The 14506-nt window shown below is 36.3% G+C and overlaps 1 protein-coding gene across 1 annotated transcript in view; it reads right to left on the bottom strand.

Moving 5' to 3' along the window:
* The window catches only part of LOC129262373 (uncharacterized), a 31846-nt gene extending 21803 nt beyond the window's left edge, over window positions 1-10043 (bottom strand). Inside the window, exons 1-3 of the mRNA XM_054900482.2 lie at window positions 9537-10043; window positions 2788-4049; window positions 562-708 (exon numbers count right to left, since the gene is read on the bottom strand). Of these exons, the coding sequence (XP_054756457.2) occupies window positions 562-708; window positions 2788-4049; window positions 9537-9594 (1467 nt within the window). The 5' untranslated portion in view covers window positions 9595-10043. The remainder of the gene's footprint in view (window positions 1-561; window positions 709-2787; window positions 4050-9536) is intronic.
* Between the last annotated feature and the right edge of the window lie 4463 nt (window positions 10044-14506).

The following is a 14506-nucleotide window of genomic DNA, read 5'->3' as shown; positions in this document are numbered from 1 at the left end:
AATTCTGGTCTGAAAAGGGACATAAAAGGGCTGTTTATCAGGCGATACAGTGAAAAGGGTATCAGAATTTCCTCATTAATGATAGACTTTCAACAACCTAGTTTGCATGGTGAAGGGAAGGGGTATATATACATGTCAAACTATCATGAAAATATTTAGAATGTTGGGGAAAATTGAAAAAATAATTGTTCAGAATACTCTGGTATCGAAGCAAGATTTCTTATTATTAGGGCCCTTCTGAAAGTCCATGGATGAGCATAATCTGCCCAACTTTGACAAAAGGAAGCTAGTGAAACATCACTAAAATTTGAGTTATTGTTGTTTCTTTAACACCCTTTGTATGTTGCACGTTCAGGCAAAATTGAGGAAGATGCTGTTGAATTGCATTGACGCATATAATGACGAACACATATTGCTCATTTACAACAAATGATACTTTTGTAACTTGCTTCCTTTTGCCAAAGTACGGCAGTAATGTTCACCTTATAATAACCATCTCAATATATTCCTTAATTTTCGAGCCATTTTTTTTTCTATTTGATCCATCATTTCCATTTTTACCTTCATTCCCACAAGAGACAGAATGACACCAAACACCAAAGCACACACTGTCAGAGTTGCGCCAATGACAGCTCCTTGGCTACTCCCATCGCTTGGAGGGGCTGGGGTGACTGGCTTGTTGATAACAAGCATATGAGCTGAGATAATCTAATAGAGAGAAAAGGGTATTAAATAATCAATGGAATATTATAAAATTTAATCAAATTACCTTTGCTATACTGCATTACTTGTTTTCCCTTTTAAACAGTGATTTTTTTTCAGCATATATAAAAAGGATTGATTGTTATTTTGTACAGAAAACAATAATGGCACATGCTTTGTATCAAGCACATAGTTGTACTAATTTTAGAATAAAATTGTATATGATATGCTGATGTGAAATTATCGAGAATCATCATTATCACTGCTTCAATTTTATGGACTACATTCTATTATTTTTCATCATTATCATCATCATCATCAATTATTATTACATTGTCATGGTGACCATTTTCATTAACCATCCCCATTATTAGTTTACTTTATTTATCAATGAACCTTTTTTTGCGCCTGATTGAGATATCAGCATTTCGGCCTACGGCATATAAACAAAATAATGGCTTTCTTATACAATTTTCTTCATGTTTCATGTCTCACACAGTATGCTACTTTATATGTATTTTTCTCATGTATAGAGAGATCATTTACCATAAGAGCAATAACCTTGTAAAATCTTTGTGATATATTACAGTACAGATGGGGAACTTGATAAATGAGAGGAAATTGAAATCCAACCTTTAAAGGAAATTGCTCGATACTCAAACAAGCGACAGACAAAAGGATGTCCTGCTTCCTTGTAAAAACAATGTAATTCATGACTTTGATGCAGTGAAAAGGAAAATGTACTATAGATCTATTAAAAAAATTAATAAGATCATAAAAAGATTCACTTCATTTCCTTGAGAAATTCCCAGTATTCTTAAATTTCTCTGGAGTTTATCAGTGTCACTACTGGAAAAACCAAGATGGCAGATATGCTTATGAATGTAACAGCAGATATCATTAAAGCAGTCTTGGAAACCCAAACTTGTATACAAACAAAGTGGAAGTAACTTAATTTCATGGCTTTTACAATTAAGCTAATTAAGTACTTAGCTAACAGTAATTGAAATGAATCAACTTCACTCTGTTCATTGGAAAAAGCAGATAGAGCAAATCCTTCTGTTGCCAAGGAAACCATAATCAATAAGGAAGCCTTCAAGATAATTCAAGATATTCAGATTAAAAACAGGATGAATTTGAAATCTCCTACATGTACAGCATCAACTTAGTTTGTTTCTTATATCTTTCTTCCTCTTAATTTGTCATCATCCATGACTAGAAGTAGTCAAATCAGATGATCAGGAATATTCAACCATATGGCATTGGATTAGCTAATCCAAAAAGATAAAGAGAGATTGTATTACTCCTATCTGCTGCTTCCAAAAAACTAATCACAGTTATCCATTTCTTTATAAATGTAAAGCCCCCTTTCATGAATTTACCCTCAAATAGTGCAGATCAGAGTAGTAAGGACCTACATGTAGCCCTAAAAATTGTTCAATAAGTCTGAAGTTAATGGGCGCAGTAAGAAAAATATAGTCTGGATTTTTATCCTGATTTTTTTTTTTTTTTCTGACTGCTTTTTATCTCTGATTATTCATATGAAATTTTATTGTGGATTTAATATTGTGCCTTTCATCATGATCATGTTTGTATCATTTCTAAAATGTAAATGTGTAAAATTCAGCCACTGCCGTAGAATTTGAAATAAACCATGGATAAGTAAACATAATGTTCAGTGAATGATCAAGAGAGCAAATGTTGCTGTTTGATTGAATCATTAGCAACTAGTGCAGGAAATTGACTTCATAGTCTTTGGGAAACCTGTTCATGAATAATTCATCATGAATTCAAATACATCTATAGTGCAGAGTGAGTCCTTCTAATAGCAGTACTTTGTAAGTCCACACTATTCTGGTTCTCGACCTTTCATGATTAGAATAAATTTGCACCCACAAATTTATGAAAGGGGTATATTTGCTATTCTTTAAGATAATAGTCATTCCCCCGAAACTACATCTTGTTCCTTTGAAGGTAACATGGAATATCAAACTAGAAAAAAAAAAGTGATATGCCAAGAATATCAAATATAACAAAGGCAACACAGGAATACTGCATTTTAAAGGAGAATAATGGTTTACTTACTTGATAAGGGATGTCATCTTGGACCATGGAATGATCATAAATCAGTTCAGCTCCAACCTTCCGGGTGGCATTCTCATAATAGGAGCTATTTACAGTGACAAAGAAATCAACTGGTATCACGACCAACAACAGGGTTCTTTTCAATCTGTTCACTCTGGCTTCCCGGCAGTGGTCCCTGACGTTCAGGTACAGTACTTCCACCTTGTCATAGGGAGACTGGCCCAGGACCTGACGGGCAAAGTTGGAAAGGGATAGCTGGACGTTATCACTACCTGGACAGAACCTCTGCCAGGTGGTACTAAGGCGAAGCTGAAGGTAGGTGGGAAGTTTGTAGGATGCATTGGCAACTGGAGGAGCCAGGGTGGTGATTGGATAAAGAGTAGGAGTCTTGACGGGATGCTCTTCAGATGGAGTGTTTCCTGTTAGTGTGGAGAGTCTAGAGACCTGACTCGTGGAGGACATCAAGGTTGTTGCTTTTGTGGTAGCTGGGAAGGGCCAGTGCCATGGAATTGTTGATGCAATGGTTGACCTTACTGTTGTAGGCATTGTTGTTGGAAGAGTTTCAGATGTTATAGGTAAAGCATAAGTGGTGGTAGCCCTTGGCTGAGTTTGGACTGGAGTAGGCCGAGTGGTTTGAACAGGGACCTGACTTGTTGTCTGTGGGGCATTTGTGGTACTTTGGGGATAGGGAGTTGTCAGCATTTGAGCTGTCTGTTGTTTTGTTGTAAGGGTTGCTGCTCTTGTTGTGGGTGTCTTCGTACCAGTGACTACTTCTGTTGTATAGTCCCACCATGTCCACTGTGGATGTGTCGAATGGAGCTCAACAGGTGTGGTACTGTTTTCATCTGTTGGTTCCTGGTGCTCTGGAACTGTCACTGTACTCTTGTCTGGAGATGCAGGAGTTTCTGCAGACGGGAGTGCTCTTGCCGACGACATCCTTATGGTTGAAGACACCGTCCCTGTCGAGTTAGATACTGTTGATGAGCGGGTCAACCTCCTGGTCACCCAGGTCACTGCCATCGTAGAGTTGGATGTTGTTGTGGCTAATGTAGAATTGGCAACCGTTGTATTGGCTTCCATGGTAGAGTTGGAGGATGACAGAGTTGGACTTGAAGTCTTGACTGTTGCAGCTCTGCGAGTAGTAGCAACTCTTGGGGGAGGGGTCACCAATGGCTGTCCAGGTTCCATCATGTGGCCCTGGCTGTCCATTTGGTCATGGCCATGATCTACATGATTAGGAGGGTCTACTGTTTCAACCAGTCCTAATAAGAACAAAACAAAGAACCTGGTTACTTCACAGATGCCATACATATATGCATTATCATGCAGGGCTCATCAACTGGGAACCCAGACAGAAAGACTTCCTGTTTTATATCAAAGGCCTGGACATACCAAGGCCATTATAAGTCCATATTCTGAAGTTGGGTTTAATTTAAACTCTGGTTTAAAGTTGTGGTATAACTATGGATAGCCAATTGTGACCAAAATCTCTAACTGTACAAGATTCAATTTGTCAGCTAATTCGACAATAAAATCCTTCATATCTGATGGAGAATAATTACTGAAATAGGTCTCTTCATCATTAAAACATGAGGAAACATAGAAAACATATAAATGCAATTTTGGCATTGTTGGCTTCCAATAATGTTAACATTGCCTATTTAAACTGAACTTCAAAACACAGGTCAGAGTAATTAATTCCCAAGGACATGTTCTGAACAGAACAGAAATAAAGGTCAAAATATGTTGATAATTATCAAGAATATAGACTTCTCTGTATATTTCAGATTTTTTTTTTTTTTTTTTTTTTTTTTTTGGGGGGGGGAAGTTTCACAAACATTTATCCTGGCTCAAAATCACTTTTAAATTCCCAGTTGCATCTGGTATATAACAAATCACAGCAATGGTCTAATCGTGCTCATGGGATGTACGTGTACTCTTCCACACATTAATCAATGAGATATCCATGTTAGTGATGTCCACGTTGCCACTTAAGCATGACTTTTAGTCAGACTTTACTTTTTGTGAAACACCCTAGTTAAAGATAAAATTTAGTTCTAGTCAGAATAGATTTTGCCTAATGTTTGGGTCTGACATATCTCCATGGGTTTGACCCCTATTCCGATTTGTTGTTTGCAGATCCTCAGTCAGTCTCCTCCCTTAGGGGAAGAAGTCAATGTCAAACAAATAATGGAATTCACATCAGGGCTTTGCAAGTTTGAAGAATTCGAGTTGGGAATTGCCTTGGCTAAAATTTACAATGGATCAGAAAAGGAGCGGAGTGGTAGGAGAATAGGCTACTCACATCTTAAATTGAATCGTGACTGATCTGAATATTAAACTAGTAAAACAATGATAATTTGGTTCAAATGGGAGAACACTAATAGGTAGGCCTACAGGCTACAGAACTAAAATCTGTGAAAGTAACACCGATCCAGAGTTTTAAAAAATGCAGTGTGACTCTCTTTTAACAACATGCACTATTTCACCAAACTACTGAAATATATTGAAATGCAATAACTTTTGTATTTTTTATCTGACAGCATTTGTAGTTTTTTGCTATATTAGATTTAAACATCTTTTTATGAGAAAATAAAAATTTCAGTATGGAATACCCCTTCAACCTCATGCAGCATTGTGGGAAAACACATTTTATTCCTGACAAAAATATTTCAATAACTTGATATCAAGACAAACATTCAGGTACAGGTTCATAGTTGGATATAATGTATAACTACAAGAGACTCCCCTGAAATACAAAGTAATAATTGTGTCATTCCAATCAGCAGGGGAAGAGGGTGGTCTGTCCTTGGGGGGGTGGGGGGGGTGGAAAGAATTTTTTTCAATTTTTTAATCATTTGATAATGAAAATTATGTATTTGAATCATAATCAAATTATCCGAATTGTTCAACCAGAACATGATTGTAATGATGTTGAAATTCATGAAGAGATTCGTCATTATCGCTTGTAATTATTTGACATATATATATATAGCAAGTCCACAGCAACCTGCAGGATAGGTTAATCTGGCAGCCCACACACTATTTATAGTTTAAGACAGGAGTTCTGTAATTATTTCATTTAGAACATAGATGCCAAGAAACTATCACGCTTGACTTTAGTAGGTTCGTGATGAAGACTATCTGCTCAAGATATATTGGATTACAGTATTTGAGAACAGACAAACTGTGAATCATCACCACAGCTACATAATATCACTCCCACTTCTAAGATATCAATGAAGACAATTGATTCGTCTTTGCTTGCTTGGTGAGTCAAACAAGCAAAACACATTGATCTAAATATCTGATAAATCATATATTTTACTGTTATTTATGTTTATAAATACATATTGTAAATTGGCACTTGGTCTATATACAACCACTTTGTCTATTATCTGTTTGGTCTTGGCATGTTAGCTCAGAGGTAGAGTGCCTGCCACATTATCACTCTAATCCTAGTTCATCTAAAAACCAATTGATGCATCTACTGTTTTGTCTAATTGCCACATAGCCCATTTTAGTAGAACTTTGTCTAATATCCAATTGTTCTAACAACACTTAATCTATAAACACATATGATCAAATATACATATACATATAAATATATATATATATATATATATATATATGATCAAAGATATGTTTATGCACCATACTTTCATTTAACATCGTAAAAATATTAAGTAGAAAAAGTGGAAATAAGACCAACTGGGCAGAAATGACATCCAGTCCAAGTAGACCAAGTAATAGTTGTACCAAATGCTAATTTAGACCAAGTGAGTCTAGACTTAGCCATGATGGAGTTACACCTTTATGAGAATTTTAGTAGACCAAAGTGGATACTGGGATAGAAAATGTTACTTCTGGGGCCCGTTGCATAAAACTTTTTACCTGAGAAAACTCTGGTAAACACTGAAAACTAAGGTTAGTCTGATTTCTGCCATTGACTTTAACACAGGGCAAAAACTCTGGTAAAAACAACCTGAGTTTTCTCAGGTAAAAGGGTTTATGCAACGGGCCCCTGGTTAAAGGGGTACTCGAGTATGAAAATAATGAATTAATATAACAAAACAGGCCTGCTTGAAAAGTAATGTACCATTATCCTATTCACATTTCAACAAACTCTAGGAAAATGAACAAAAACAATGATATTCATAAAAATAGGCCTATATATGGCATTCTTTAGATCAGTCCTTTTGCTTTGTAAAATCCTTGCTGGGCTAAAGAAAGGGTAATCATATCCAAGTGACGACTCGCTAATTTGGAAGTTCATAGTTGAATGATGTGTGATATTATATATGCATAATATAGTAACAAGAAATAAATATTATCATGTTTTAAATATATAATTTACATTCAGTTGTTTTAACATACAGGGATGGTCATGTGATGATGCCCATGCCTAATATTCTGATAGCAATGTCATTTGTTTCGCCAATTAGGTATTGGTTTATTCTGTTTGGAATATATTGGTCAAGGATACCCACAAACCAGACCTCTATGATAAAGTGGTTGGGTTTGTAAAAAAAGGGATCAAATAGACCACTTTACTTCCTCTAACCTGGCATTTCCCCAATTACTCATAATAAAGTTCCTTTTCATGACCTCGTAATTACATCGTCACCCCCCCCCCTGATATTGTTTTACATGATACAAATAATAATAATCATAATCATAATAATAATAATAATAATGGTGATAATAATAATCATCATCATCATCATTATCATAACTGAGATAACATTAGCAGGAAGAAAAACAGAAAGGGAAAATACAGAGTTGAAAGGGGACAAGGGAGTAAAGAGAGGGAAAATAAAACAGGAATGAGAAAGAGAGAGAGAGGGGCAGATGGTAGGGAATGAAAGGAAAGGGAGAGACAAGAAGGGATAAGATTAGAAAGGAAAGGGGAAGAGTGGGAGGAAAGGAAAATGATAGGGGGAGGTAAAGGGAGGAAAGAGGGGAGAAATGGGAGAAGAGGATGGGAGAGGGGAAAAGGTGGGGGAAGAGAGAAGTATAAATAGAATGATGGGAATGTAGAAAAGAAACTTGTAAAAGTAAAACTGAGAATTTCTATTTTTTTTGTTTTCCCCCCATTTAGCCCTTGGCTTAATAATGCCACTTTCTTCTGGAATGAATGGCTGCAAAATAGATCTTATTTACATTGAAATTGACAAGTGTGGTTGTGTCTTTTCTGCTGAAAAAAAAGTGAGTTAAAATGATAAATAGGCAAATCATAAATCACAAGCTAAAGGGTGCAACTAAAAACTTAAAACATTTTCTAAGTTTTATGAACAACTAAAGTTTTACTCAACTGTCTTTACCCAAACCCTACCCCGCCCCACCCCTCTCCTTTTCTCTATCTCTCTCTCTCTCCCAGCTCTCCCTCTCTTATTTTCCATTCCTCCTCTTTGTCACTTTGTCTTATTCTTCTCCATCCTTGTATCATTCTTTCAAAACGTTTTTGTCCTTTCATTTTTCTTAAATATTTCCAGATAAATGCAGATAGCTAGTTCTGGGGAGCGTTTCAACAACATTTTTGTCTGACAAATTGTCATATCTAACAATGATTAACAACTTTCCTAGATTTTGATTGGCTGAGAAGCACTGTTACTATGGTAACTGTTGGATAAAGTGGGACTTGTCGGATAAAACGTCTGACAAGGACTTTCATGAAACACTCCCAAGTTATGGATAAATTCTGCAATTCACAATTAACTAGTCTGCAGGCACAGACCCTTGGTTTTCACCATTCGCATAGTGCATAATGCAGAGTCTGAAGTAGTGAGACTAGATTCACTATAATGTACTGTGGCTGGCTCTACCAAGGACAGACTGTCTCTGGAGTCTAGTCTTCACTCTAGTCTAGACCTGTTATTGGTGGAAGTATCAACATTGATTGATTGGTGGGGATTTTTTTACCCATTTGCTAAGAAAGCATGAATGCTTGTAAGCAAGCAACCAGAGGACCGATGGCTGAAGGTCCTCTCCGAAGGACCTGGTAATGAGGATTAATGCCTTACCAAAGGGCACTAGCGCACCAAGTGGGAATCGAACCCGGGTCACCGAAATACGAATCCCCGCTCTACCAACTGAGCTATCGCAAATATGAGTTTGTGCTTACAGACTACATACTAACCTCAAGACCAAGCCAGAAGTAATACATCATCAAACAGACAAATTTCATAAAGACTAAAATATAATGCATTGCTATTAATACCTATAGGCCTAGCTGGGCCTAATTGCAAAGCAAAGAAAACAGTCACATTCAAAGTGATGCAACAAGCTTACGTAGGGACACACTAATAGATACCGAGTGGGGGGGGGGGCTGGAAGTTTGGGTTGATGCATTTTTTTTTTCTTTAGTCCATTGAAACAAGTTTTTTTTTGCCCCTTTCAGAGGATTTGTCAGTGGACAATTTTTTTCCTTTTTTTTACTCTGATGGTGCATGAGTCAAGTTTTTTTTTGCTCATAATTATAGCAAGTCAAGTTTTTTTGGGGAAAAACTTCCAGCCCCCCCCCCCCCCGGATAATTAATGGTGCGTCCCTTCTCCTGCAATAATAATTCTTCATTTTCATGATTTTGAATCTTTATTTACATTCATGATCCCAAAGTCACTACACCTCTTCATCTATTACTGTATTTTCAAAAAGTAAACATATAAATCAAACCATACTTTGGATACAACACTTTTTATACAAAAATATGATTGATAACAAGTTATACTAAATAATTATCAAAACTTACTTGGCACTGTCGAAACCAAAGTCAGACAAAATAAACAAATCCATACACGAGATTCCATTGTTAGTCCGTCAGGCGGAAATCAAAACGCGAGAAGAGCATAGATTCCATAAATTCAGTTGGAAAGCCAGCAGCAAAACTACCACTTGCGTATCCCATCACCAACAAAATAAATATGACCGCACTCCAGTGCAAATGTGAGGAAACCCGCGCTCTCCGCGTTGGTCGGTGACCGAGCTCGCTCTTCCCCGAAAGTCAAGGGGTCAGGGGGCGTGTATGTATAGTATATACGTTCGGAGTATCAATCCAGTTCGCTGAAAACTTGTTTGTTTTCAATTCAAATTATGTTGAGGACGTTGCTGTAAATATATACTTATGCCACTTTATAACGTCAAACCATCCCTGGTCATTAAGTACAAGAAATGTCCTGTTTCAGGCCGTGACTTTAAAAGTTCGCAACTTTGATGGTGACCGGTGATGGTGATCGACAGGTTGTTCCACTTCTGTAGTACCAAGTGAGTGTGAGCATTCGAGCTACAGGTCCGGTGGTGAGATTCTTACTGAAAACTTGTTTACTATGATTATGACGTAGTACAACCTGCCAATGATGCGATCCAAGCACATCTCATGCGTCATCAGAATCGGTTCCACAGAAATCGCTTTTCTCTACTTTCCGTTTGATCTCATCTCATCCCAGTACCATATTCGTCTACAAATCATTTTGTCTATAAATTATCAATTGACTAGTTTAGGCTATAAAATTATACCAATTTCGTCTTATCAATTTCAACTTGCAGTCTGCATGGAGCAGTATATACACTACGTATCTGTACACCAATCTCAGAAGGCGCCGGGGATCTGCCTCTCTCACACACTACCCACACTTTCTATGTACCTATACAAAAACATGAAAATGAACATCAATCAAATCGCAATACTCAGTCATGCATGTTCTAACTTCGGGGGGGGGGGGCATCACCCTACTGAGCATGCATGGGTAGATCAAAATTATTGTCCAACAGAGGGACCCGAAAAAAAAATCAACGTAGGGGCCTATATACTTAACTTTGCCCGATTGGCTACTCAAAAAGCTAAAAAGCTACATTTTTTTTTAGTTTTGTGTAAAGTATAACCCCAAACATTGAAGTTTTCGTATGTGCAGGCATTACGAGATTATACACTGACAATATCGGATTGGTTATTTCAGACTGAAATTAATGATGCAAGCGCGAAGCGCTGAAATTTTTGGGTATTTCATGTAGGCCTATTTTGGGTCTGAAAACGGGACTTTCTAAGGACTAAGCGGGTGCTGAAATCGTTTTCGTGTTCTGACCTGAAAAGGAATTCCGTTTTAACCACTGTAAGTTTGATACGAAGATGATACATGGGCCTATAATTATGTCATTAACCTTTATAAAAATCCGACATTTTAAAATTTGGGGGCTTTGGGGGATAAAAGCAACATTTAAACCCGACTTTGATATGAAGAAGATGCTATGCAAATAAGTGAAGAAAGATATTGCGAGCGCGAAGCACGTTCCGAAGTTTTGGGAGATTAAGATTTGAACCATACGATATTCTTGATTAGCACTTTTTTTATAATCAGGAACAGAGGTACAAGTGGAAATTTTGTGTATACTGAACTGAAAAGGGACATTTTAACAACTGTTTTGAATGATTTGATGAAAGTGATATACGTAGGCTATATCTCACTAATTAAATAATGCGAGAGCGATCGAAGCACGAGCTGAAATAAATTATATTAAGACCTGAAAACGAGACACTAAACACTTTTTGAAATCATGAACATAACAAATGGTGGGGTTTTTTTTAGGGGCTGTCTACTCAATTATTTTCTAGATCACTTTAGTCACTTGACTTAAGAGGTAACTTAATCTAATTGGTGAGTGAAGGCTGGTTGGAGATTAGTAAATTTTACTCAAATATTTCTGATTTACTATTAGGTTTTAAACAATGAATAAGCAAATCAGCTCTCAATTTGAGGTGCCAGGAGCCCTATAAATTAATGACTTTTATTTGTTGTCTCCTTAGCTAGTTTCATGTGTGTAAATCATCATGCAACTTGTTTTATTTCAATATTCTACCTCTTTTTTTAATAAGAGGGGATCAAAACGTCACTATCATCAAAAAATCGAAAACGGCCCAAAGAGTTGTAATAATGTAAAACACATTGGACTTTACAAATGTGCATTATAATTAGTATAATGATAGCAATTATCATTAAATTGCCCAAAATTATGTTGTTTTTTCAGAATCCCATGTAAACATGGAAAATGTAATAACTTCAGCTGTAATCATTGGATTTTCGTGAAAATTTAAGGAAGTGTAGAGAAGTGTATAAAATTCTTGTTAAAACCATGATTTCTAAAATACTACTATGAATAGTTATTAAATCCATCATTAATTCATTACACAGAAGTCAGAGAATTAAAATAATCAATCCAAAATATAAATCACCCCTTTGTTATGGAATTATAACCATAGGAACTTTATTTATTGAAAAATCATGATTTTCACAGTCATGACTTTGAATGACCATATTTTGCTTATTCTTGAAGCAAGCAAACATGCCATCAAGCAAATATTTGTGTAGATCAGCTTATAAGTTTTCCAAAAATAAATAGTTTTTGAAGTGGCATATTTGAAGGGGGGGGGTTCAAGCTGAAAAAAAATGTTGACAACCCCAAAAAAGGGTCTTCACCACAAATTTTAGGTCGTTTCGTACCCCCAAAAAATGGACAAGCAAAAAAAAGTTCTTCAACATTTTTAGGGGTGGTTGGGTATCAATACAAATTTAAGGGGGAGTTGAATACCTGAACCCCCCCCCCCTCCCTGCGTACGCCACTGGTTTGTTGGGGTTACAAGTACTTAGTAAGAATAACTGAGTGTTCTTCGTTAGACACCCGTATCTTAGTCGTTTCCGCATGGAAATAGAGCACCAGGGGCCGATTGCACGTAAGGGTCTTTGCAAGGACCGTCTTTCGTGTCGCCCATTTTTTATGATGTGCCATGAGAAACGCATTTCAAATAAATCATCTGCAAACATATTTTATTCGTCCGTTAAAATAAACAAAATATTTGTTTATAAAATGATGTGATATCTCACAAAATTGTATAAAATTTGATTTAAAAGCAAGCCTACGAATTGTATTTGGTTATCATAAATTTCAGAAACACCCCGCTTATAGCGCATCATAAAAGATGGGCGACGCGAAAGACGGTCCTTGGAAAGACCCTTTCGTGCAATCGGCCCCTGGCTCCGTAATGTAATTTTATTAGTGTAGGCCTATTATATAGCAAATAAAAAACACTGGGATGGAGCAGGTCAAGCTTCGGCGAGATTAGCCTTCAAATCCATGTTGACACTAACTGAAGAAAAAAAAATGCCGGATAGCGCGTGAGGAGCATGTGGTGGGATTCGAACCCACAACCCGCCAATCCCGGCAAGAACCGACGAGAGACCAAGTCTCGAGTAAAGAGCGATGTATCCACACTGCCTCGCCGGCAAAACATTACTCATTTTTAGCCTTTCAAACAATACAATGCTGCTCTTTGAACTTTGGCGATTATTGTGCAATCATATTCCGAGGTTTATTATATCAATAAAATTTATTCAGGAAAACATTGGGACATTCTTTAATCTCGTCGAGTAAGCTTGATCAATGCCGCTTACAGATAAACATAACCTTTTCGGGTGGTTGTACACCCCCCCCCCCCTGAATATTTCATTTCGAGCTAGCAATAGGCAGAAAGATACAGATTTTGAGAAGGGAAATGAAATAGTAAGATTATTTCTCTATTTATGCTTTCCCTGGTCTCCATTATCCAAATTCATGAAATCATTTTTATCTTCTATAGTAGTAGTAGTAAACACCACCACCTCTACTACTGCTACGCCTTTAAAAATGATAATTTTTAATTTGAAATGATAATGATATGCTAACAATAATAATAACTATCACAACCAAATATTATTGTCTCCCAAACAATGGGGCTACTGGTCACTGAGCTGTTTAAACTAAAGGGCAAATGCAGAAACATAAATTCTGATAAAGCCCTTAACCATCATGGCGTATAATTAGGAATAGAGAGAGGGAGAAGGGGGGGGCGTAGGGGAGAGGGGCGTGTATAAGAAACCATGAATGAAAGGTACCCCACCCTCCCCCATTCATTTATTTCTTTCAACATTGATAAATACCCAGAAGAGATTACCAGTTTCACTTTAGACTCTGTAGTTGAGTCGTTGACTGATTGTCATTTCTTGATCATGGTCGTTGTATTATTTTCCAGTAAATTTGAAATCACCAAGCGAGTAAATAGGCCTAATTATATATGAAATCAAATAGGCCCTACTTATCGAAAAAAAAATTCAAGGTGGTTATTTTTTTTACTTTATTCAACACATCAATACAATAGCATTTTTTTCGAATTACATAATACATGTAAAATATATCCAAGTAACATAATACAAATAAAATATTCATAGTTGTCTCATCATTGCACTGTTTGTCTGGCTTTCCTTCCCCTTTTCTTATGAAGCCATTATCAATTTCAAGCTCTGTCGATAAATATATATATTTTTCTGCTATTTGTCTCAATAATAAAAAAAGAAACTTATCGGGTATAAATATATTCCAATTAGATTGTTAGAATGTGTGTATGCATATGTTATTCATTACGTCATTTGCTTATTGTTATGTTATGCTAAGAAAAAATGATTACACTTGTATATACATTTGTTATTGGAATGTGAAAATAAATAAATCAAATCAAATCATACATTTGACTTGATCAAAAGAAATATCTGAAAGTATACATAATTGTATACACAAGTTAACATCGTAAATAATAGTCTATATTTTACATCAAACTTATTTGTAATATGAAACTCATATTGTGTACTACCTTGTTCTGGATGAATTAAATTATGTAAAAAGGTAAACCTGAAGGAA

Source organism: Lytechinus pictus, chromosome 5 (genome assembly GCF_037042905.1).
Source record: "Lytechinus pictus isolate F3 Inbred chromosome 5, Lp3.0, whole genome shotgun sequence".
Taxonomy (NCBI): domain Eukaryota; kingdom Metazoa; phylum Echinodermata; class Echinoidea; order Temnopleuroida; family Toxopneustidae; genus Lytechinus; species Lytechinus pictus.
Note: the sequence above shows the minus strand (reverse complement) of the source record. Positions and strands in the feature narration are given on the sequence as shown.